General features: G+C 43.5%; 1 protein-coding gene and 1 pseudogene across 1 annotated transcript; one reads left to right on the forward strand and one right to left on the reverse strand.

Annotated features, from left to right (window-relative positions):
* Positions 1-359: 359 nt before the first annotated feature.
* Positions 360-17,840, forward strand: LOC119271920 (dol-P-Man:Man(5)GlcNAc(2)-PP-Dol alpha-1,3-mannosyltransferase-like). Its single transcript, XM_037553558.1, has 24 exons — positions 360-579; positions 665-699; positions 814-951; positions 1,069-1,137; positions 1,500-1,657; positions 1,873-1,939; positions 2,017-2,070; positions 2,583-2,671; positions 2,822-2,938; positions 3,079-3,185; positions 3,277-3,355; positions 3,448-3,504; positions 3,822-4,001; positions 9,578-9,787; positions 10,689-10,811; positions 11,206-11,257; positions 11,769-11,964; positions 12,285-12,364; positions 12,469-12,585; positions 13,894-13,947; positions 14,707-14,773; positions 15,316-15,419; positions 15,501-15,608; positions 17,397-17,840. Exons 1-24 carry the CDS (start codon positions 447-449, stop codon positions 17,517-17,519), a joined length of 2,517 nt encoding a protein of 838 aa, XP_037409455.1. The 5' UTR covers positions 360-446; the 3' UTR covers positions 17,520-17,840.
* A 1,939-nt stretch (positions 17,841-19,779) lies between these two features.
* LOC119271921 lies at positions 19,780-20,837 on the reverse strand (annotated as a pseudogene).
* Positions 20,838-26,801: the final 5,964 nt, after the last annotated feature.

Raw genomic sequence — 26,801 nt, forward strand, 5'->3', positions numbered from 1 at the left:
ATTTCTTCTGTAAACACGATCACTTTTCAAAATACGAGGGTACCATTTTTCCCCAAACATATGGACATTTTTTGTTGAGATACATGAACATTTTAATTTCTGTGCATTTTAAATAACTTACTTTAGTACAAATATCTTTCAAGTAAAAACTTTTTGGAATAATAAAATAATAAAGTAAATAAGCTGGTTTTGGGCCGAGCCTGTTCCAGTTTACGCAGAGAAGAATAATGGCCTGAAACCCAAACGTTCCATGGGCGGTTGTCGTTCGAGCCCACCTCCTTCCATGGGCCGAGCAGACCGTAACCCGTAACCGTAAGAGCGTACAAGCCCAATGCCCACAACGCGCAACAGCTCCACCAACCCAACCGGCGAGTTGCTCACCGGCCGGCCAAAATCGTCTCAGCCGCCTCTGGATCTGCGGCCGCGTCGCCTCGTCGCCGGCCAGCATGGCGCGGGCGCGGCTGGTGAAAGAGCGCCCCGCGAGCACGCCGGCGGACCGGAGGCGGCCGATCCACTTCGCCGCCTTCCTGCTGCTCGCCGACGCCGCGCTCGTCGCCCTCATCGTCGCCTTCGTCCCCTGTTCGCGCCCTGCCCCTTCCCCCTATTTCCCTCCCAGCCATCCCCCGCTCGCAGCTCACCTCCTCGTTGTTGCTTCCGTGTGCAGATACCAAGATCGACTGGGACGCCTACATGTCTCAGGTACCTGCAATCGAGCACCAAGCTCGTTTTTTTTATCCTCTTTTGGGCGGAGAATCTCGAATTCGGGTTAAACCAGAGAGGTTCTGACTTCCGAGTGTTGATTTCGCGTGGAAGGTGGACGCTTTTCGGGAGGGGGAGAGGGACTACACCAAGATCGAGGGCGACACCGGGCCGCTGGTCTACCCGGCCGGCTTCCTCTACGTCTACTCCGCCATCAAGTTCCTCACTGCAGGCCAAGTGTTCCCTGCTCAGGTCACCTTTTCAGTGCTAAATTTGTTTGCCAGCATCGTCTTGTTTTGCTTGTTTTGCCAGCATCAGTCATGCCGGTAGCTGTGCTGATTCAATGCGCTTTTGTGTTTGTGTCTGCAGATTCTGTTCGGCGTCTTGTACCTTGTCAACATGAGCCTTGTTCTGCTGCTCTACGTCAAGACTGAAGTGGTATGAGTGCGAAATTCATGATGCGTTTCACCTAATTCTGCGTCAGTTTCACAATTCCAAACTTAAAACACTAGTTTGTTTAGTTCAATGGGGGATAACTCCAATTATAATTTTGCAAGGGACTCCAAAACCGTTTAAGCGTTCTTTTAACAGTAAGAAATATTGTACTTCCTCCAATCCGAATTAATTGACGCAGCCTCTATACAACCTCTATACAATGTTGTATAGAGGCTGCGTCAATTAATATGGATCGGAGGGAGTAGCAAATCTGTACGCCCAGGCTTCCATTGGCAGCACTTCTGCAGAGCTGTTTACCTAGATTTGTTTCTGATGCCTCCCTGTTTCTTGATCATGACGACCAGCTTCCTTGGTGGGCTTTAGGTTTGCTTTGCTTATCAAAGCGAGTTCACTCCATCTTTGTGCTCCGTCTTTTCAACGATTGCGTTGCCATGACGTTGCTCCATGCTGCTATGGTCTTGATTGTCTATCACAAGTGGTACCTCGGCCTAATTATTTTCAGGTGATTACAAACTGCGTGAGTATGACATTGATTTATCATTTCATCCATGCTTGTTTCTTACAAAGTACTCCCTCTGTAAAGAAATATAAGAGCGTTTAAATCACTAAAGTAGTGATCTAAACGCTCTTATATTTCTTTACGGAGGGAGTACTAACATACCATACCGTTAGTACACGCCTTTTGCTCACTTTCTATTGCAACTACTTTTGCTGCAGTGGAGCTGTCTCAGTTAAGATGAACGTGCTCCTTTTTGCTCCATCTTTGTTTCTACTAATGTTGAAGGTATAATGTTATATGACCATCCTCTGTTCCTTACAACTTATGCTATAAACTTTTATCTTACTAAGTTCTCGATAAAGGCCATGAGTATCAAAGGAGTTTTTCTTGCTTTGTTGGGAGCTGCAGGAGTACAGGTGTGTCGTGCTTTACTTTATTCATACTTGTCATCTTAGTTTCATTGTTACAAGTTCTTGAATGGTTTTCTGATCACCATGTGTTAACCACATTTAGGCTGTGCTATGCGCCTATGCTTGATAGTTCCTTCTAGCATGCCAACATGAGTTGTTTATATTTCACAAAAGCTATGTACGGTAAAACTGAATGTTTCTAGGTCTTGCGTTTTTTATTTTTAGTTGTAGTGACATCTTCCAGTAGTGCATCGTAAGGGATCAAATTCACCCTCATTTGAACAGTTTGATTATTATAATTTTCTGCTAAATGCAAATTTCAGTTCTAGTATATGAGACTGTCTTAAGATATTGTGATTCTACATGGAAAAGCTAGCGATTGTTGATAAAACAATGTCCTCAGGAAACCATGAACTTTTTGTAGTACCATGCTCTATGTTGCTTGTGAAGTGGCTAGATTGCCAGTGGATAAGAAGTATCTCATTTTGTCTCTAACGCTTTGCATTTCTCTTCTCTAGGTTTTGTTGGGTATCCCATTCTTATTGTCGCATCCTGTTGAGTACATCTCAAGAGCTTTCAATCTTGGGCGTGTCTTCATCCATTTCTGGTGCTTATGCAATACTTCTTGAATTTCAAACCATTGCAGCACTATAACTATACCAGTATATCACATTCCTAGCTGTGGCTTCATAGATTTATTATATTTATTATTGCGTACACGCCACTGATACAATCTTACCTGTTTTATGCTTTTCAGGTCTGTCAACTTTAAGTTTGTTCCTGAGAAGTATTTTGTATCAAAAGAGCTAGCTATTGGGTTATTGATTTTTCACCTCACTACTCTTATGGTGTTTGCACACTACAAGTGGTTTAAGTGAGTATACTTATATTGGGTCTAATCAGTTGTTACATGCTAGAATTGTGGTGAAGATATGCATGTAAAAGTTTCACCACAGTTGTTCTCTAAACTCTATGGTTCTTCCCGATACTTACTCTTCTTGCACTTGTTGACAGGCATGAAGGTGGTTTGTTCCATTTTGTGCATTCCAGATTTAGAGATGCTACATCAATTCGACAGCTCATTTCGTGCAAGCCCAGACAGTCCATTCTCAGTAAAGAGCGTATGTTGACTCTAAAGCTTGAATTACTTGTATTCACAGCATTTGGAACTGTTCTTTTACCAGACTAATGAGATAATAAACTTCAATCCAGATATTGTGACTGTGATGTTTGTTGGAAACTTCATTGGCATTGTGTGTGCCCGTTCATTACATTACCAGTTTTATTCTTGGTAAGTATCCCATCACCACCACCACTGCCACCGCCCAAATGTACCCCGGTACCTACAGATGCTGGAACTAAAGTTTATTCTTTTGTTTGCAGGTACTTCTATTCATTGCCTTTTCTGTTGTGGAGAACAAAGTTTCCAACAGTAGTAAGGTAAGGCAACACACTCGTCTTAATCGTTTTTCCACCTCAAATCAGCGCTTAGTAACTGCTTGAACAAGCATGTTGAGTGCTTCTGTTCCGTGAGGCACCAGCATGTTTACATCCTTTTTCCACCTTAATTTTTATAATAATCATGAGCAGTAGCTGTTTGAACAAATTACTCATAGTTATGGGTTTAGGGTAAATTCTAATAGAAGTTCTTTTGTTTGCAATTTTTAAAGTTTATGTGTTTCTTCAGAGGTGCTTCCTTTGTTTTCTAGTATTCATCCTTGGTTTCCTCTGTTATGTCATATCCTTCATCATTTCAGGATAATTTTATTTGTTGCCGTCGAGCTCTGCTGGAACGTTTATCCTTCTACCGCCTATTCGTCACTACTTCTGTTGTTCGCGCACCTCTTCATCTTGTTCGGCCTATGGAGTTCGCCTGCCGAGTACCCCTATGTCGATAAAAAGGAAAAGGCGGACAGTAAAGAATCGGGCAAGGCAATGTGAAGCTTCCCTGCAGGATATTGCGATCTTTTGATGTAGCAGTATTACAAGAACCCTGATACAGACATCAGAGAGGTCTTCTCTAAATCTGAAACTATGTACTTTGACACACTGTACTTTTAGTCTTTTAGTATGGTTACACTCTTGATGTGAGTCCAAGTTTCTTAGAGGGACATCTTGCCATACCAAAGATGCAACATTTGTAACCTGTCAGCATAGATGAAAACAGTTTTACCAAATATGGCGTTGTATTATCTTCCTTGTGTGTAGCCACTGCGGGTATACATTTCTCCTTGACTTGAAAGATCTTCTGGAAATATATACCAGCAAGTAGGGGTGGGCATTCGGTAGAAACCAAAAATTCGGTTTGTACCATTCGGTTTATTTTTAAATTCGGTTTTGGAAACTAGAAACCAAAAATAGCAAGCTAAAATTGCAAACCAGTTTTTCGGTTAACCGAGACTTCGGTTCAGTTTTCGGTTTATTACCGAACACTGCTTATACTACGCAGCAGCAAGCGCTTCTAGTCTTAGTAGTAAGCACCTCACGGACTTATATCACCCAGCGCCTTGCCCGTTGAGTATTCGCAAACGATGTGGGACTAAACAAATGCTGCACACTCCCCCGTCTAAGAGAAGTACTCCCTCCGTAAAGAAATATAAGAGCTTTAGTGGTGGGCCTAGTAGATCAAGAAAAGTAGAAGTAGTAGTCAGAACGTGGGACAAAGAGCATGCATGGGCCTTCGTAAGATGTGTGGTTGTGGCCTGGACGTGCGCACGCGGCCGCCAGTGTTTTGGCGCTACGCGCGGGACGGGAGCGTACGGAGGGAGCCTCGTACACAGAGTCAGGAAGTAGAGAACTCTGCACTTCGGTTTTTTGTTCAGTTATTATCGGGTTTTTTTTTAAGGAAAGGCCATCATGGCTAGCTTTATTAAATCATGAAAACGTTTACATCGTCTACGAGCGTGCTGACAATGAAGTCAGGAGGCTCGTCCAACCAAGTAAGAGTAGACTTATTATAAAAGCCATAGTTAGCTAGCACATGAGCCGCTTGATTACATGAACGAATACAATGCTTAAAAAAGACCTCCCCAATTGCAGTACTTATGTCCACACATTCTGCAAATAGTGCTGCAGCTTCATCCCACCATCTTGTATGACCAGAACAAAAATTAATTACTTGAAGTGAATCTGATTCCGTTTCAATCCGATTGAAACCAAGAGAGTTGGCAAATGCCAAGCCGTCTCTCATAGCCGTCGCTTCCGTGGTAATTGCATCAGCTACAACTGGAATGAACTTACATTGCGCGGCGATAAACTTACCCCTATCATCTTTGAGGACAGCAGCTGTCGCACCACTTCCTTCATCTGCAAAGAAAGCTGCATCAACGTTTAATTTTGTATATCTTGGGTCTGGCTTGCACCATTTTGTTTCAGGCATATCATGTGATCTTGCTGTAGCGGTCTGGAAGTTTTTTGCTATAGAAAGAACCGAGATCGACCATTTCCATGAAGGTGGCACCGGTTCATTATGTGTTACTTGCCTCACCAAAGATACCAGCCTCCCACTGCAAGAGCTTCTTTAAAATTTATACTTGGGTGTATAAGCAAATGGATCTCCGGCAGTGAAAGTAAATGCTCAAAAATAACTGAACCGGATCTATCCACCAACAGTGAATGGTCAATGAGATCCATCATACCAAGTCTGGTCCATAGGTACCTCGCATGCACGCACTGGAACAAGAGATGTCGGATGTCCTTCGCGCCCTGGTGGCAGATAGGACAGGCGCCGTTGGAGCCAACGTGCCTATTAGTTAGGATGGCTCTTAGCGGGACGATCCCTCGTAACACTCTCCAAATGAAAATTTGAACTTTACGTGGAACAGATAATTTCCAAAGATTACTCCATACTGCCAAAGGTGTGGATCCACCTGGTCTTTCCATCATATTTGCATGGGACCTATAAGTATGCATCCATTGCAAATGATAGGCTGTTTTAACAAAGAAGATGCCTGTTCTGTTTGGTTGCCATGCTACAAAATCATCAAAAGCTTGGAAGTGAACAGGGATTTGAAGTATCCTTCTCACGTCCACTGGATAAAAAATGCTTTCTAGAAGCGCATCATCCCATGTCCCGGTCACTGGATCAATTAGCTCGCAGACCTTAGTAATAATTGATTGGCCTCTCGGTGTGATCACTTTCATGTCAGAACTCGAAGGGATCCAAGGGTCCTTCCAAATGTTTACCTCTTCACCCGTACCAATTCTCCAAATATATCCTCTTTTGAATGTATCAAGACCCTTCAGTATACTTTGCCATGTGAAGGATGACCCATTTTTTGGGGTAGCACTTAGTATACTTCCATTGGGGTAATATTTGGCCTTCAACACTTTTGCTACCAAGGAATCTGGGACAGTGATGAGTCTCCAACATTGTTTTGCCAACATAGCTAAATTAAACGAATATAGGTCGCGAAAGCCCATACCTCCTTCACTCTTTGGGATGCACAATTTCCACCATGACATCCAATGCATTCTTTTATGCTCCTCATCATCCCCCCACCAGAACTGAGCAATACTGTCTGTAATTTCTTTACAAATCCCCTTGGGAAGACTGAAGACAGACATGGCAAAAACTGGGATAGCCTGCGCTACAGCCTTTAAGAGAATCTCTTTGCCCCCAATAGAAAGTTGTTTTTCCATCCATCCTATCAACCTTGTTTTGATTCTATCAACGAAGTGTCTGAAACAATCACTCTTATCTGCACCAACTATAGCTGGAAGCCCAAGATACTTATCTGACAATGCTTCTTTATCAATATGAAGAATTTGACTAATTTCTGCTTTAGAGACGACACTGGTATTAGGACTGAAAAATATACTTGATTTAGCCAGACTCACCATTTGTCCTGAACTTGCACAATAGGTATCCAGTACTTGCTGTAAGGAAGTTGCATTTAACACATCTGCTCTCATGAGAATTAGAGAATCATCAGCAAATAAAATGTGTGATACTGACGGTGCATTTTTGCACACTCTAATTCCATCCATGCCACCAACTTCTTCTTCATACTGCAACATACTAGACATCCCTTCTGCACAAAGAAGGAACAAGTATGGGGAGAGGGGATCCCCTTGTCGAATCCCCCTAGTAGGGGTGAACATATTTGTTTCTTGAGAATTAAATCTTACTTTGTATCTAACAGAGGATACACAAGCCATAATCATATCAATCCATAGGGCGTGGAACCCTAGCTTTTCCATCATGCTTCTTAAGAAAATCCACTCAACACGGTCATAAGCCTTGTGCATGTCCAGTTTCACTGCACACAGACCTGTTCGCCCTGCTCTTGTGTTTTTTATTTTATGGATACACTCATAGGAAATAAGGACATTATCAGTAATTAACCGTCCAGGAACAAAAGCACTCTGAGTAGGAGAAATAATATCAGGCAAAATTCCTTTCAACCTAGCAGCGAGCATCTTTGATATTATCTTATATAAGACATTACAAAGACTGATAGGTCTGTACTGTGTGATTAATTCGGGTGAATCCACTTTGGGTATTAGAACTATGGACGTATCATTCCATTCTGCTGGAATTTGCCTTGAATTTATTGCAAACAAAACCTCTTGAGAAATCTCATCACCCAAAATATGCCAAAACTTTTTGAAGAAAATGGCATGAAGCCCATCAGGCCCAGGTGCTTTAAGATCACCTATACTGAAAACCGCCTTCCGCACATCCTCGTGGGTATAGGGGGCCAAAAGCATATCATTCATTTGTTCAGTCACCTTAGTTTGGACTTTATTTGTAATAGAAGGATCCACATGTTGCACCTCTGAAGTAAATAAGCTATGAAAATAACTCTGTACATGTGGGTTAAGAGCAGCCGTACCTTCTATCACATTACCATCTCCATCTTTTAGTTTTTTAATAAAATTCCTCTTTCTCCTCGCAGAAGCATAGGCTTGGAAAAATCCCGTATTACGGTCTCCATCTTTTAGCCACCCCGCTCGGGAGCGCTGCATATAATAAATTTCCTCAAGTTCCAGCAAATACTCAATCAGTTCCGACAACTCTTTCCTCTTCTCTTCACTTTCATCATTGATGGGTCCAGTCATAATTTGCTCAAGCTCTTTCTGTGCCTTCTGTAGCCTTTTCTTAGGCTTCTTGAGCACCCTTTGATCCCAATCATGAAATATATTATGCATGCGGTTTAATTTCTCATGGACGGTGGTTAAACCCGGGGCAGCACCCGCCGAGACCCACGCCTCCTGTACCACATCCGAGAAAGATTGTTCTCTTAACCAACGTGCCTCAAACCGTTTAGTGTGTCCGCCATTGTCTCCTATCTGGGTATAATACTCCGTATCCACACATAAGGGTCTATGGTCGGAGTGGTTATAATTCAAGTTCTGCAAAACTGCATGTGGATATAGCATCGACCATGCATCATTTATCAGCCCACGATCTAGTCTCTCTCTAATCCGGCCTCGCTGCCACGTGAACCGATCTCCTACAAACCCCATGTCCCTGAGTTTGCAGTCATCAATAGCAGACTGAAACACATGCAGTTATTATCGTTTTAATACCGAACTGAGCGATTTAAATTCAGTTATTAAACGTAAAAACCGAATTTAATTGTGGCAGTATAAAAAACCGAAAATTCGGTTTATTCGGTTTCGGTATCAGTTCGGTTTTCGGTTGGTCGGTTTTTATGCCCACCCCTACCAGCAAGTTTATTACTGGACAAAATAATCATAATGATTTTTTCCAGGCAAAAGCAGTTTGTCAGTTGACCCAACATCTTCACGCCTCTAGGGAAGGAGTGATGACGATGACCCCTGCGTGCTGTCTCGCCAAGCCCTCTTTGGAGTGGCGTGTGTGGGGTTTCTTATGTGTGCCGCTCATCGGTTGTGATGGTTTTTGCCCGGTTCTCCATAATTAACTGGGCAATCTGGTTTTCGCTCGGTTTTTCTTAATTAACCGAGCAACTCTTTTCTTCTTAATGAATGCAGGATAACTGCCATTTTGAGAAAAAAGTAACCTAAATAAATCTGCCATGGCACTAAAATCGCCAAAATCTGTGAATCAACCTGTGGTTGAGTTGGTTAGGTGGACAGTGATATCCCAACCCACCAGGGTTCAAATCCCGGTGCTCGCAGTATTCTTGGATTTATTTTAGGATTTTCGGCAATGCGCTTTCAGTGGGAGGAGACGTTCCCGTCGACGACGAGGCGCCTACGGTGACTTTGTAAATCTCAAGATGATATGCTGGCTCAGTCTCTTGGAGGTGCTCATAGGGGTAGGGTGTGCGTGCGTGCGTTCATAGGGGTGAGTGTATGCGCGTGTATATGAGCGCTTGTGTCTGTACTGATGCTAAAAAAAAAATCGCCCAAATCTGAAATTTGAAATAAGCAATACGTGAAATGTATCTGGAGCTCCCTTTTGCCCCCTTGATCTGCTGCTGTTCATCTGCCGAATCAGTTGAAGAAGGAAGAATTTTTTTTTGAGGGGTGTTTCAACTTTCAAGGAGGAAGATGCTTGCTGTTCTATGGCAGATATATACAGGCCTTTGATTAATTCAGCGGACCACAAGGCCACAACTGAGCCCAAAGCCCACAGGCACACTCGTTTCGTTCCTTTCCGTCCCCCCGGAGTACCCCGACCAAACCTCGCTCCTCGTTTGGTTCCCCAATCTCCTCCTTCCTGCCTAGCGCGGCGGCGAACCGGCGGCAGGCAAGAGGCGGGGCAGCGCCAAGCAGCGGAGCCGGCGAACAGGTTCGGTTCTGCATCTCCTCCCTGATTCCGTCCGGCGCTGGCACCGCGGCCCGCACGCTAGCTAGCGTCCTGTCACCAGCATAGATAGGCAGGCCATGGCTGCTGCGGCCGGCTTACAGAGGGCCGACGGGGAGGGGCCCTCCTCTACTCTGCTCCCGGAGGGCAGAGGGGAGTAGTTCTACCATTTTTTGCAATACTAATGCCGGCTGCTGCTTGGGTTGCCAAGCCCGCCTCTAGGCTTTAGTGCAGAGGGAAATCTGAGAAGCCTGATGTCCGTCTGTCTTTTGATTTCCGCGAGCACTCGCAACAAAATTAACTGCTCACAAATCTCCCAGTGGAACATCAAGGGCCGCACTTTGATTACTAGCTGCTAGTATGTCTCTTGGTGTGATATACCGGTACACACGCATATTTGTTCACACCAACGGGAGCAGCATATATAGATAGAGGCCGGAGGCACCGTTCTCTCTCTCGTTTCGCTTGTTGTTGCATGATGGATCTCTCCAAGTATGTGACCTATCTGATATCCTTCTTCCGTAGGTATGTGGACGAATTAAGTCTTCGTGCCAAACAATTAAACAGTAATCTCCTATGTACTGTCCAAGTATATGCCCGATTCCCTTTTTAGATGATGATGATGATGATGATGACGAACCTACTATTAGTTTGATTTGATGGTCCCAGACCAAAGCATGGCTTGGATCATCTTCTGCTAGTAGTTTGGCTACTAAATTGCATGAGTCGAAATTTTGACCCTCCATCCAGGACGGATGGACGGATGTCCTTGAACCTGTAGGATATCCTTCTGGGGAAGAGAGAAAAGAAACTCATTTTCTCTGACAACTCCAAAGCCGTTGCGTCTTTCTCCCTTCCTTGGCTGCTAACTGGATTTGCGTCTCAGGCTCAGGATCCGGGCGTTCCGTGCGATGGGAGGAGACGGCGGCACGGAGGAGGAGCTGACGGCACAGGAGACAGCGCTCTATGACCGCCAGATCCGCGTCTGGGGCGTTGATGCTCAGAAGAGGTGTGCCCCTCCCCTCCCAAGAACCCCCAGCTCTGCTCCTGCTATTTTTTCCCCTTTCTTTCTTTTACCGCATCATTTTTGTACTTCTGTTGGGTTTTTGTGTCGGGAAAACCTCGTTTGGTCTTATGAGAATTTTCAAACCAAGATTCAACTTTTTGGATCATATGAAACTTAACCTTCTGCTACGACTATGGACTTTCCCCTGATTATGTGGACCTGGTTTTATCCTTTCGGTAGAAACTCTCAAACTTGTTTTTTTTTTCTGCCAATGTTCTGTGCTCTATTTCGTTTATTTATAACATCTGTCTTTTACTGGTTTTTGCTACCTTCTGTAACACTGTTTGGGTGCATTCATTGTTTTAACTGACTGTTATATATGTGTTGCTTGGAACAGGCTAAGTAAAGCACATGTGCTTGTGTGCGGCGTGAACGGTACTACTATTGAGGTGGGTAACTAAAATTGTCTTCTATTATTATGCTTCGCAGTTAATTTGCCTTTAAAAGGAGCTTTGATGGTCTCCTATTGTTTATGAAAAGATAGCATTGAAAAATTAGGGTTCAAGGTGTTGTAACTAGTATTTGCGGTAATGTTCTGTGTTTGCATCGCTCAAATGAATAAGTTACAATTCAGCCATTTTTAGTTTCTTTAAACTGTCTGTGTTCTAGACTGCTACTTTTCTTTGTAAGCGCTTAATCTTTTTCTTTGCTAGATAAAGGGAATTAAATTTGAACTCATCGTTCCTTTCATTTCTGATGGCATATTCTTAACTTAGCTTTTCGCCCTCTGTCATCTCATGTTCCATCTTGCCAATGCGCACTTATTTTTCAAACAGAGGTCCCCAATTCTTCTGAACTTTAGTCGAATTTCAATAATTTAACTTCTCATGTCATTTACAATTTAGTTAATTTACTGAAAGTACCCACATACACTAAGTTGATTTCTCTCCTGCTCCGCAGTTCTGCAAGAATATTGTTCTAGCAGGAGTTGGCAGTTTATCCTTGATGGATGATCACATAGTCACTGAGGATGATCTCAGTGCAAACTTCCTAATTCCTCATGACGTATGTATGCAAGGTGTTAGCTCACGAGCTGAGGCTTGCTGCGAGTCCTTGAAAGATTTCAATCCAATGGTCCGAGTTGCTGTCGCAATAGGTGTGGTGTATAGTTTGATGCACTTCTTTTTAATTAGTTTGGTTATTAAATTTAAGAAAAATACATTATACAAAGTGATCATGTCTTGTATTCTTGAATTGGCGTTCAGTTTATTGTGTCTACTGATAATGCTGCTATAGTTGAAAAAGTTCTTACAAGAAAGATCATTTTGTGATAGGAACAAGCAGTTGTTATGTCTGTTTTACTAATATTAGTTCTGTCAGAGAAATTTTCAACCATTCTTTGGTGGCCATAAAATCTGATGTTCTTTTTTACAGTATTGATTGGAAAAGTTATGACTATCATGTTGTTTCCTCCAGGTGATCCATCACTAATTGATGAAGGATTCGTTGACAGGTTCGACATCATTGTAGTTAGCTGTGCATCTCTTAAAACAAAGGTGCAGATCCTTATCTAAAGTAATATTTTCACTAGGTTCAGTTTCTTTTGTCACGTGTTCTGTTTCTTATCCTCACTGTTTTTGCATCTGTGTTATGTTTTTAGTTGTTCCTTAATGACAACTGTCGGAAGAGAAGCAAGCATATTGCCTTTTACTCTGTAGAGTGCAAGGATTCTTGTGGTGAAATATTTGTTGATTTGCAGAACCATAGTTATCTTCAGGTATGTATTACTCAAGGACATGTGACATCTAGTCTATTGATACATCACTTAACTTTGTATTACTTCCGTTGTTTTTCACAACTAGAAGTTGAAGGACATGTATGCCTTCTAAGTGTGCCTGCGATTGTTCTATGTTCAGTTGTCACCTCTAATAAGATATACCTGCTTGTGTGCATGCATGTTCAAAGTTGTACTAATTACCATGCAATTAAGCTGATGAGCCATGCAATGAAGCAATGGGAGAGGGTCATTGAGTATGGCGCTAAATGTTGGCCTACTAAAAGGCGGCATGTCCAACAGTTAGGTGTAGCAGAGCTGCGCATGTTGAGATGGAATGATCGGGTCGGGATAAGAGTTGCGGTGGCACCGTTTGAAGAGAAGCTTGTCCAACATCGTCTGAGATGGTTTGGGCATCCAGAAGGGCCAGTGAATAGTGGGCCGTTATGGAGTGCATCCGTTAAGGAGTGCATAGTGGGAGGTTAAGGCATGTTGATAATGTCAAGAGAGGTCGGGGTAGACCAAACTTGACATTGGAAGAGTCTGTAAAGAGAGATTTGAAGGACTCGAATATCACCAAAGATTTAGCCATGGACAGGAGTGCGTGAAAATTAGCTATCCACGTGCCAGAACCATGACTTGGTTTCGGTATCTTATGGGTTTCAACTCTAGCCTACCCCAACTTGTTTGGGACTGAAAAGCTTTCTTGTTGTTTGTGCTTTTCTCTTGTAATTCATAAATATCTCGTTATCTTTTCCATATCTATATCTTTACTCCTATACTCCTATAAATAATTGAGTTGGCAATGATGGTTCGACTGCCATCTACCTCCCCTCCACTAAAAGTAAATGGCCTTTCTGATTATTTTGATGTTCGACTCTAGGCTACCAGCGAAGTAATCTTGGGCCATGCCTACTTTATTTTCAAGATACATAATGGTGGCACCTTCTGCATTGGCATGTTTGATTTTGGATTGATTGTCGCATTATGGCGGGCTATTCAACTTGTCAGCATATAAAAACCCAATATTCCTGTGGTGATCTCACTGGCTGTCTATATTTTGGTCTGCCAATTCTTAAATGGCTGATAAACAAAAGTGGGCACCTTATGGTGCTTAAACAGGGCACAGTTTACATATCGAATCTGGTACCAGGGATTCAGTTCTATAAAAACCGCTTCTGGTTCAATTACCATGGTGATTCAGTTTCTTATGCTTTGCAAATTAACGTTAGGTCGTTAGCTAGTGGAACACATTTTCTATCTTCAGTTCATTCTTAAAATGTATTTCTGAAATTGTGTTTATTTTTTCAGAAGAAGCCTGGAGGAGAACCTGAACAGCAGGAGTTGACATATGCTAGCCTGCAGGTATGGAAGTTTGATTTGATTTTTTGGTAGTTTGGTCTTCGTTGAGACAAACTCTTTCAGTATGCATGCTCATGTTTTGTATTCCTCAAGTTGGTGATCCTTGTTTTGCTGCCATGTGCTGTTCTCAGGAGTATTTTGTTTGCAACTTATACATATTACATGATGCACAGAAGCAATTCAAGTTATGTGTTTATATTATAATATGAAAAACATGCTGATACCTCCTACGATAAACATTTTATTTTTCGTGACAGCAGGGAAAAAGATGAAAGTAAATGCTTTTATTGCCTTTCGTTTCTTCCTTTAGTTCTGATGTGGCTCTACGATGCCACCTACCCTTATTTGGAAAGGCCTGCATTTTCTTTTTTGTGTAAAACATTTCTTGGAGGTAGCTCTGGTGTCTGGTCTTTATTCTTTTTACACTGCCTCTGTGCTTTCTTGATACTTATGCATGATTGCTAATGTTATCTTGTTTTTTCTTTGTCTGTCACCACTTAAATACTGGTTCAATCTGTTATTGTACTCATGATGCTATATTACTCCTGTCATGTAGTCCAGTTATAAAGTATTACTGGAATACCTGTATATGATTTGATTGCAGGAGATGTTACCAAACCCTTTAGGATGCTTCAATTGCCAAATATAACAATCAATTCCGATGATTGCAATTGTATCACTACCCTTCTGCATGCTTCAGGCGTCAAGTATTGCAAATTGAAGTACAATGGCTGCATTTACATTTTGTTTGTTTTTATACAGGAAGCTATTTCTGTGCCCTGGAAGAATCTGCCCAAGAAAACAACTAAATTGTACTACGCCATGAGAGGTGATGATATGATAACTTAAGTTACTGTTCCTAAGGTTTATCTCGTCTAATAGTGACAACTGAAAATGGGCGTTTGTTTACTTTCTTGGCCTTCTTTTTTCCTGGGTAAATATCAGGCAAAAATGTGATTATGGTGAAAACTCGTGAAATTCAGGTGTTGAAATTTCAGAATAAATAAACATTATCAGATGTAGGGGGTGGGTGCATGTTCCATATCCTTGCAAGATTTAAGATCGATGTGATTCATTTGTGATGTACAGTAGTGGAACAGATCAAATTGAGTCGTTGTTTCACTAACTATTTTCTTTTTCGTACCTCAAAGCAAATGAGCTTGCTCCTGATATTTCACAGAAAGAGAACATAACATCTTATATTCAATTAGTTTTCTGAGATTTTCTGTAGGACTCCTATATTTATTTTTCAACAAAAAAATTACTGGTCTGTATGTTCACTTGATCTTCCATACAGAACCCTCTTGACTGTTACCTGTGTATTTTTCGCTGTCTTGGTTTTGTAACTAGCATAAATATGTCGTTTTGCAGTCTTGGAAAGTTATGAATTATCTGAAGGGCGCAATCCTGGTGAGACAGGACTTTCTGATCTACCTGCAGTTTTGGCTTGGAGGAAGGATATGTGTGATAGAATGGTACAGCTTTTGTTGTTTGTCGTACTTTGAGTAATTGAGTCACGTTTCTTCAGATATTTTTCCTGTTACTGTAAACTGCAGTCTTTAAGTGAGTCTCAAATTCCTACGGCTCTCCTGGAACGGCTTTTAGCAGCTGGAAAGAAGGAACATCCTCCTGTATGTGCAATCCTTGGTGGCATTCTTGGTCAGGTAGGTCCAATCTCCCATCCGCTATTTTCTGTTTCTTCTATTGTTTAATTCTTGTGATAGCCGGAAAATAAGAAAGTAATCTATATAATTTAGGTATAGATCAGTGTCTTTTTTTTCTTCAAATGCGGAACATAGTAGCTCAATAGAAAATGTAGTTATCTCAAGCAACGCATGGTATTTAAGTTATTACTAGGAAAAAGTAGGCGACATACGGAGATGATACTTTGAATTCTTATATATGGACTGTTTCCGTTTTAATTCGCAGTCTAGGGCATTTGTACTTGTGCTAGCAGGGAAAGGAAGGCAACCAAAATATGTATCAATATGAAATATGATAATATAAAATACATCTCTCTTGTGATTTCCCACATGTGACTGTGAGCCCTCAAATAGTGGGTGAGATAGTCATAGTGCAAGCCTAAAGAGTCCATGTCTATATATAATTATGTTTTTGCGACAAGTACTGCATAGATTGTTGGATCGGATGCAAAGGTTACTAGCTTTTCTGTTTACCAGCTGTAGGATTTGTTTTAGCCTTTATAATGCTACTGTTTGTTTAATAAAAAATTGCATCAGTTACGGGTTCAGTTGAATAGCGGTCATGTGTGTGTTTCAATAGAGGCATTTGACTTGTCCATTATCTTCAGCAAGCTAGTGAATTTGGTTAGAGGGGATTAGATTCTTAGGAGAGTTGAAAGGATTTGAGTTCTATTCCAAATTAACTTCTTTTGCTCTTCTTTTTTCGTTGTAAAATGTTCTTGCGCTGTGAATGTATCTATCTCTGTAACAAGAAACTGAAAATATAATTAAAGAAGGATTACTTGTCTGGTTACATAGTTTGATATGTTTGTTTCCTAAATCAATTTAAAATTTACATGAGGCCTATACGTGGACTTGAACTCAAGACCTTAGGCCCTGATACCATGTTAAGCTTCATGCACTAGCCAACGCAACCAAAAGTCCGAACCGATGAAAGGGGCTAGGCAACCCACATATACACTTCAACAAAACCATGGTCAAACCAGGCCTGTTTGCACACCGGAGAGCAGTTCAACCTGCTGCATATCACTCGTGCTAGAAAAAAAGTTGCAGGCTCAAGTACTCAAACTCATGACCTAATGCTTCAGTGCAGAGCTAGCGCCCCCTACCTAGTGAACTTGGCTGTGCTGTTTTGGTGATTGTGATGCAGAAATAAAGTTACTTGCTCCATAACCAAAGAACAGTAGTACTACTAATTTTATACTTGCTAGGCCAGCGATCAAACGAATGAACCGGCATTCCAAGCGCTGAACCAGTGAATCAAGGTAGAGTGGTGCTACACGTACGATGAAAATTCATCCGAAGTAATCTGGGCTTGTGGGCCACATCAGATTGAATCAAGCCTCTCTCTTGTCGTACAGAATCGGATGAGAAAAAATCGTATGTAAGGCAATTCCGATCAAGGTACTCACTGGTTTGGTTTTCAAAACTATGGTTTATGGATAGCTCTTGGTAAGTTTAGAAATTGCATTAACAAACCACTTGGTGGAAGCTAGCTGTGGTTTGAAATTTTCCACATGAATTGTTCAGAGAAAAAAATCAAGCACACAAACGTAATTGATCTAAGAAGGATGCATTAGAACTTGTGATGTTTGCTGAAACAGGTAGACAAACCTTCCATTTATGTTTTGCTGCAAAAAAAAAAAACGGCAGGAGTGTGAATCTATTTTCATTTCAAGCCTTCTTATATTTGGATATTTTCTGTGGCATAATGATGACAGCTTTGCACTTGTTTTTTGGATCTAACAGGAGGTGATTAAGTCAATATCTTGTAAGGGCGATCCGATCAAGAATTTCTTTTATTACGACGCAGCTGATGGTAAAGGGATCATGGAGGACATCCCCCCAACTCCCGTAGAGCATTTTGCATGATGTCTAGCTCGCATTGGTCATTAATCGCTGATTATTGTACCCAATCATTAGAGCCGAACATGTGACAACTTCTTATCATGGCTGCGGCAGAAAACTCATTCAATGAGAACATATATCTAACACTCGAACGTGACTAGATACATCCGTATATAGACAAATCAAAGACAGAATTTTGGGACAGAGGGCGTACTTAATATTTTAGCGTTGGCACCCCAGTATTGTATTGAACAGAATTGACATTCTCTTGATCTCCTCTGACCAATTTTAAAGCTGAAGTCAGCCAGATTTTCATTCTCATTGAATGATGAAATGCTTTATTGATTCTGCTTGCCCTGTGCCCGTGCTGGTACAAGTAGTTGGATATTACGAGTTGGTTCATGACTGCCTCTGGAGGTGGGCAGAATGGCTTACATGTAGTTCATGTCTGTTTACAGGTAGTTCATACTCTATTCCAGAGGTAACATAAACCGGCCATGGCAGTACAATTGTCCAATTCTGAAAATTAAAATAGGCAATATATGAAATACTCCTGTATCTGGAGTTTATTATTGTCTCCTTGATCTGCTGATGTTCATCGGCCCAAAGGGCAAATCTGTTTCATGGACTAATATGTTCGCTGCACGACTTCAGCTCTTTGCCTTTCAAAGCCCCGCGCTTTCACAGCCAAAACTGGGCTGTCTCCGGCCTCTGCTTCCTCATGGACCCCTTCGCCTTGGCCGCTGCAGCTAAGTCCTGGTATGACTGTGCCTCATTGCCTTTCCCTCTGCCATCGCCATTGACGGCACCTAACCCAAGAAGGTGCAAGCTTGATGCAGACGTGGTGTTGAAGCTGTCCGACTCATTGGCCGCACAACAAGAATAGGGTGGTCTGTGCCTTGTGCGGCAATCTGCCTGAGCTCATCAAGAAGTTTTCGACGAACGTAGTAGCGGCCAAAAATGAAACTCTTGCATGAAAGACCGGATTTGACGCAAGATGAATGGCGTTGGGGTTTTTCAAATGAAACCCGCGATCAGAAAGTCACCAACGGAGCCATACAATCTATCTAGTAGTGTGCCATGGCACGGTACTCCGCTTCGGCAGTGGAAGGCTCCGAAGTGGCCAGAAAATGACCGAACAAGGCCAAGCAGGTCATCCGTCTGGAGCTTGCACTGTGGTCTGCACACTAGGGTCATGTCATCCGTGTAGGGAGGCGGTGGTGGCGGCAACTGGAAGGAGGTCCAAGCAGGGTTGCCTGGGTTGGCGGGTCGCTTGCAGAGGACGGAGGAAGAGGTCGGCCGCATGCTGTTGTTCTGGGAGCTCCAGCAGGAGGATGGCAATGGCAGCTGCCCATTTCTTCCAAGTTGGTCACAATAGTACTGGGCAGGTCGCTGGTGATGGTAGTAACCCCTGCTGTTACCATTGTTCCGAGGAAAAACAGGGGGAAACTGAAACAACTATGTGCAAATGGATCAGAAAAGAAAGAAAGAAAAACGCATATATCAAGGTCATCCCAAGTAAGTTTAGCTGTTCAGGATTTTTTTTTCCTGAAGCATTCTTACACTGGATAGGTGATGAGGTAGTTTTTGGCCTGTTTTGGGAACTAAACTAACAGGATCATTTCCTCTGAGGAATGACAAATAGGAGGCCCTAGTTTCTCCTTGAGGCAGAACTCCAGCATATCTGGTGTGATGTTGAGGCAGATAACTTGAGCTGCCACCAAGGGATGCACTAGAATTTGTGGCATCTATAACATATGGTTTGTGCTCAAAATTAAAGCAAGGTGGCGCTTTGCTGCTCCTGGTTTTTAAAATCTGATTTGAACATATTTTGAAATGTCACAAAATTCGGATATTTTTTTTATGTGCACATCTTAGCATTCTATGTGTTCACATTTTTTGTATCTTGTATAAAAAGAGAAAAATTGGTGCTTAAAATTGTTTTTTATGAGACTTTTTTTTGCATGGGCGACACGAAATGTCAAATTTTTGCGAAACTTGGTGTGCGGCACATAGAATGTCGAGATGTATGCGCAAATTTTTTGATCGGATTTTTTGACATTTCAAAATATTTTTACCCGTGGAAGGAGCATAAGCTCCATGTGCCAAAGTGAATTACCAAAATCAATGGTCAAAGTTAGACCCAATTTATAAAGTGGTCTTGTATATATAGAAAAACGGAGGAAGTAACTCACAGATATAGTACGACGAACATAGCCTGTATACATGACATACAGTTAAATAAATGAAAACAGCCGGTGCATTTCTTTTCCTTGCTAGCTAGCTACATCCAGAACGCTACGGGAGCAAAAGACGAGAGCTGCCTAGATGCAGGACAAGATGTGGTGTTTCTGTCGACGATTCGCAGCTTGCCCTCATGATTATACCTGAGGCGAAACGTGGTCATGTTGAGCACGAAGCCATGAGGGTCGTCAAAGGCGTCCTGGAACTCGAATCCATCGGCCACCACGCAATCAACAAGGAAAAACCTGGAGTTGCCCATGCACGTGAGAGTGGCCCCTTGGGATTTAGACACCTGCTGCATTGGGCTCCATAGTTTTTGCTCCTTGGCCATCTTCCAGCTCGGCTGCTGCTGCATGGCGTTGCTACTGCTGCTACTGCCGCCGAGGGAGGGAACTTGGCAGGAGCAGACGTAGCCATCTTGGTGTAGCCCGACCCATGCATCTAGCTCGGCGTCGAAGTACCCTTGGCGGTGGAAAGGGAGCATCCATTCCCCATGGCGCCTCCACTCGCCGCTCTCGCTGTCAAAGGAGAATGTACCTGTGCCGCTGACCCTTCTGTCATCCACGGACACAAATACGGTGCGTCCGTCCGGGTGAAGGGCGTAGGATGCAACCCTTTGATGCTTTCCCAGGACCAGTCAGTGCTAGGGCACAAAGAATGCATCTCGTCTATGGCGGCGGCGGTCATGACTTCCAAGGCGGGAGGCCGTGACGTGAAGTAGTAGGCAAACGCGAATAGCATGTCGTCGGCGGTGACAAAAAAGTTGAGGGCGTTGAGAAGCGCGTCCGGGAGGGGATTGCCGATGGCCAGCGCGCCGGCTTCCGTGTCGAAGACCACGGTTGCGGCGCATCGGTTGCTGGTGGCTATAATGTTGCTGCCCAGAGCGGCAAAGTCCATGGCATGGTTGTTCAGAGGTGACGCTAGCCGGAAGACGGGGGGCGCGTCCAGGTTAGGGTTGTTGGCGTCGAGCTTGCGGATGGTGAAGCCCCGGTGCCAGTCGTCTAGAACCAGGTAGAGGCTCTTGTGCTTGTTGCCGCTGCGGCCGTGGTAGTTGGCCGCCTGGCCCTCCTCCTCGTCCTGCCGTCGTCGCTTAGACATACTACAAACCGGAGAGCAAAGTTGATGAGAGATCAATTCAATCGATCGATCTGATCACACCAAAATAATACAAACACTATTGCCAAAGGCAGTATTGTGCCTCTTTCAATCTCTTTATTACTTCTCGCGACCTCACGCACGTTACAATCCGGTCTACAACGCTACGGTGCTCATGCTTATATAGGCACCAACGTACTGAGTAAAACCAGTATATAATTTACCTATTCCTACTACTACTGGAACTAGAGTTCCTAGTTCAACTCGGACAAGTACTTAAAACAAATTTTTTTTAATAGATCAGAGTGAGATCTGGTCTAAAATTTCTAAACATGGACGGGGCAAGCACCCTAAGAAAGCCCTTTTCATATGAATTGCCTCTTCTGGAATATTAGAGGGATCACTACACATGGGAAAAAAACATGTATAGTTGACAACCTCAATAAAACTAATGCCAGCATAGTAGCTTTTCAGGAAACTAAAAAAGAAGAGTTATCTACATCTTTCTTGAAATCCATTAGTGGCAACAAAAACTTCCAATGGCACCACCTCCCTGCAGTGGGAACATCAGGAGGTGTCTTAGTTGGAGTAGATGTGGATATCTTTGATATCCTACAATGGAGCCACCTCAATTTTTCAGTTTCTTGTGATCTTAAAGTTAAAACTAGTGGTGTTTGCTTTAGAGTGGTAGCTGTGTATGGTTCCCCATATGATGAAGGAAAAGATGACTTCATCTCAGAACTGCATAGCTTGTTTGTAGATGAACATCTTCCTACTCTAATAGGGGGAGATTTTAACTTGATTAGATATCAACAGGACAAGAATAATGGTAATATTAATCATCATTGGGCTGATAAGTTCAATGCATGGGTAGAGATCTGGAGTCTGTTAGAGATTATGATGTCAGGTAGGAAGTTCACCTGGGCTAATAACCAGGGTGATCCTGTCATGTCTACTATTGACAGGATTTTTTGCACTACTGAGCTAGATGCTCTGTTTCCCTTGAGCACTTCTCAAGCCCTTCCCAGAACAGGCAGTGATCACACTCCCCTGCTCTGGGATTCAGGCATGGGGGACTCCCCTAGAACATCCAGCTATAAATTTGAAAAATGGTGGCTACTACACCAAGATTTCAAAGACCTAGTTGCAAAAAACTGGGCTGTTCCAGTTAAGATGACTAAACCTATAGATGTGTGGCCGGAAAAAATAAGGAGATTTAGAGAATTCTCTAGAGGCTGGAGTAGAAATTTAGAAGCTAATATTAGGAAAAAGAAGAATGAGCTCACTATAGATTTTGATATGCTAGATATCAAGTCTGAAACTACACATCTGTCTGATATAGAAAATGATAGAATGCAGAACATCCTTAAAGAACTTCAGGCCATCTGGCTGAAGGAAGAAACTAAAGCCAGGCAGAGATCTAGAGAAAAAGAAATCCTGGAGGGAGATAGAAATACCAAATACTTTAATTCTGTAGCTAATCAAAGAAGGAGGAAGACCCTGATACATGCTTTAGAAGGGCCAAATGGTACCACATCTGACATCAATGAGATGTTAAAAATAGCTTCTGATTTCTATAAGGATCTTTTTAAAAAAGAAGATAGATTTGGATTCTCTTTAAATCAAAATTTCTTCTCCATTGAGGAGAAAATCTCAGATGAGAAAAATGAAGCTCTTCAAGCTCCATTTACTGAGGAAGAGGTGAGGGAGGCCATATTTGATTCCTACTCTGATGGAGCCCCTGGGCCAGATGGCCTCTCTTTCCTATTCCTCCAGGAATTTTGGGAGATCATCAAAAAAGATGTAATGGCAATGTTTAAGGATTTTCATGCTGGTGATTTAGACATCTACAGGCTCAACTTTGCCATGATAACTCTTATCCCGAAAGAGGAAGATGCCACCAGTATGAAAAAGTTTAGGCCAATTAGCTTGTTAAACTGCATTTTTAAGGTTTTCACCAAGGTACTAACCAATAGGCTTGCTGTTATTATGAATTTTCTAACCTCCAATAATCAATCAGCCTTCATAAAAGGGAGGTTCATCCTAGAGAGTGTTGTAACTGCCCATGAGGTCTTGCACTCTACTTACCACTCTGACAACCCAGGCTTGGTGCTCAAACTAGATTATGAGAAGGCTTTTGATAAAGTCAACTTGGACTTTCTGATGGACATCCTGCATTTAAGGAATTTTGGCCCTGTTTGGATTAAATGGATCCATCAAATCACTCATATGGGGTCAGTGGGTGTCAAGGTAAATGGAGTAGAGAGTAGCTTCTTTATAACAAACAAAGGACTAAGGCAAGGGGATCCTGCTTCTCCCTTACTTTTTAACCTTGTTGTAGATGTATTAACTAGAATGCTTGCTAAAGCATCCTCACATAGCTTGATTAGAGGGCTGGGCTCTGATCTCATCCCAGGAGGGGTCATCTGCTTGCAGTATGCAGATGACACTATCCTGTTCATGGATGATGATAAAACAAAAGCAGCCAACCTAAAAAAAATCCTAACTTGTTTTGAAAATGTCTCAGGTATGAGAATTAATTATTCTAAAAGTGAGCTAATCCCCCTAGGAGTAGATGAGGGGGAGGTAGCAACGTTTGCTGATATCTTTGGGTGTACTGTAGGTACTTTTCCCATTAAATATCTAGGGATTCCATTACACTATGATAAGTTGAGAAGGGGGGACATCCAGCCACTTATAGACAAAATCCTGAAAAGAATGGCTGGGTGGAGAGGTAAATTACTTTCCTATTCAGCTAGGCTTACACTGATCAAAGCCTGCTTAGCAAGTATTCCAGTATACCTATTATCCTTCTTTAAATTCTCAAAATGGGCCTTAGACTTAATCAATAGCCAGATGGCACACTGTTTGTGGAGTGATTTTGAGGGGAATAGGAAGCTTCACTTAGCTAACTGGCACTTAGTCTGCATGAAAAAAGAACATGGAGGCCTAGGAGTGCCAAATATTAAGGATGTAAATCTTTGTTTGCTTGGGAGTTGGGTCAAGAGATATTCTCAAGATGATGGGAAAATCTGGAAGACCATTGTAGATAATAAGTATGTTAGAAATGCCCCTAATATCTTTGCTAGCAGACCACAATCAGCCTCAACTTTTTGGCAAGGTGTGATGTGGGCTGCAAAAGCACTGAAATTTGGGTATAGATGGAAAATTGGGAGTGGGACAAAAATCAGATTTTGGGAAGACATCTGGTTTGGGACCTCACCCCTCTCTGTGCAGTTCTGGCACTTGTACTCTATCTGTCACCAACAATGTATGGCAGTATCTGAGGTTTGGGATGGGGAGAATATCAAGTTAACTTTTAGGAGAGTCTTTACCACTGCCATGATGGAGGATTGGTACTGTCTTGAACAGATCATAAGGCAAACTCCCCTCTCTGAGGAGGATGATGCTATGATTTGGCAGTATGAATCGAAAGGGATTTACACCTCTAGCTCTCTCTATGCTATTATCAATTTTAGGGGTGTGACGCCTGTTTGTATCCCCTTCATATGGTCCTTGGTAATTCCACCCAGAGTGCATGTATTCCTGTGGCTACTAGCACACAACAAGTTGATGACCAAAAATAACCTGCTCAAAAGGGGGATTGAAAAAACCCCAGAATGTGTTTTCTGTCTGGAGCATGAGACGGTCGATCATTTGTTTTTTGATTGTGTAGTTGCCAAGAAAATCTGGAGTGATATTTCAAAATTCTTCTCCATTAACTTAGGTGAAAATTATCTATCCATTGCCAGGTTTTGGCCGGCTAACAAAAAACACACAACTATGAATGCTTTTGTGGCCTGTGTCTTGTGGAGCATATGGAAAACTAGAAATAATCATGTGTTTAACAACGTTGTGTGGTTTGACCTGAAACAGATATGGTGGCTAATCTGGAGAACTCTCAAAATGTGGATGATCCTGTACAAAGGGGAGGCGCTGGAGAAGCTTCAGCAAATCTCACTTTGGGTGTCCAGCATTCTCGCAGCCCCTTTTCAGTTGACAGCGGGGTGAATGATGGTGAAATGGACACTGAAGGTGTCTCTCAAACCTCTAAGCTCGCTAATCTGTCACTGAAAACGGGTGAGGATCCTTGGAAGCTTAACACTACCCGGGTGCTGGATTTTCCGTTGAAGAAAAAAGTTCAAGTTACATCAAGCCCAGTCACGCCTCTGGAGATGCCTGGCTCGCCGACCCAGCCGCTCAAGAAGATGAAAGGTGATGTCGCAGAGCAGATCAAGATGGCGAGGCTGATGCTGATTGCTCGTGACAAGGCAATCTGGCCAGGTTGCGCTGCCCATGGGACGGAACCAGAGTTGATGCCAAGGAGCTGTTGATGTTTCTTAAGAACCTCGTTGTTAATGTAATATAAACAGTCTGATTAGGGTGGCTGGAGGCCAAACGTAGTTAGATTTCCATTCTATGTTGAACTGTTCTCGCGAGACATGCCCCGGCTGGGAGTATGATGTAAGACTTCGTGGTTTCATTCTTAATGGAACCGGGGGCCAAAATCCCCTTATTTCTAAAAAAAACAATTTTTTTTAAACGGAACAAGCACTAAAATAATCGATGACTCCCAACCGGACTCATACTTGTTCACTTTCCATGCGATCCGACAGGCACGGCTCCACTCTCCGGTACGCACGGACGAGCACGACATGCTTCGCAATCAACGAAAAATCTACGCAAGCGGTCTCTCCCTCTTCCCTATCCAAACCCTAGCCGTCCTTCCCCGTTGCCGATGGCCGACCCTAGCGGGCGCGCGGTCCGTAGCACACGGCGCTCCCCTCGACTTCACAATGAAGCAGCTCGTCAGCATCGACGATGAGCCGATGCGTCCCGTGTCGTCTCCTCTCTCCTGTGCATGGGTCAACCTTGTTGGAATAAGCCACGCCGCGTGGTGTGGTCGGGCTTGTCGGATGCGTCGGATATGTGCGGGACACACTGATGGTGTCGGATTTATCGGGCGCATCGGATGCGCGCGGAATCGGGCAGGACGCAGCGGAAGTGTGATGTATGTATGTGTGTAGCGCGTGTGTCCGTGCATGGCGTGTTTGTGGCGTAGTCGCCACGGTAGACAGACTAGACTGTTAGAGATCTGTTGCGAGCCGGACGCGACGTGCGCGTTGATCGCGTTGTGGGCATGTGTGGCTGGGCATGCAGCGGGGCGGGGTGGGCTGCGTCTTGTGCGCCATCCCGGTATATATATCCTGTAGTCCGTTTGTTGGAGCCTTGAGTTAGTTGGAGCTGAGCTAGACTCGGGGCTGTACGAGCAGCCGGTGGCGTTCGTCGCCAAGGAAACAGTCTGTCCCTGTACTGCTTCTTCTACCTCCGTTTTTTCTTTCACTGTCGTTTAAAGTGAGAGAGAGCCGCAACAACAATTGGTATACAGAGCTTCGGTTCGGGCGACCATGGCGCTCGTCCCACATGGCGGCGGCGCGGGTGGATCGGCGACGATGACGATGCCGATGCTGACCGCGGACAACTACATGGTCTGGGCCATTAAGGCGCATGCGATCCTCGACCACACCGTATGGGAGACGGTGGGGCCGGGCGACGCGGCGGTGAACGCGCGGAAGGACAAGATGGCGCGCGCGTTGCTTCTCAGGGCGTTGCCGGAGGATGTGCTGTTGCAGGTGTCGATGAAGCTCACCGCCAAAGAGGTATGGGACTCCCTGAAGGTGAGGTTCGTCGGCGTTGATCGGGTCCGCGCGGCGAGGCTGGGGACGCTGCGCGGCGAATTCGACCAGATGAAGATGGCGGACGGCGAGGAGCTCGACGTGTACGGAGGGAGGCTCGCGGCGATGGCGGCGAGGTATGCCAACTTCGGGGAGACGCTGGGCGACGCAGCACTTGTCAAGAAGTTACTGGATACGGTGCCGGATCGTCTCTTCCCCATCGTCGCCGGCATCGAGCAGTTCCACACGTGACGACTATGGCGTTCGACGAAGCGCTCGGGCGGCTGCGTGC

This window comes from Triticum dicoccoides, chromosome 3A (assembly GCF_002162155.2).
Source record: "Triticum dicoccoides isolate Atlit2015 ecotype Zavitan chromosome 3A, WEW_v2.0, whole genome shotgun sequence".
Lineage (NCBI taxonomy): Eukaryota > Viridiplantae > Streptophyta > Magnoliopsida > Poales > Poaceae > Triticum > Triticum dicoccoides.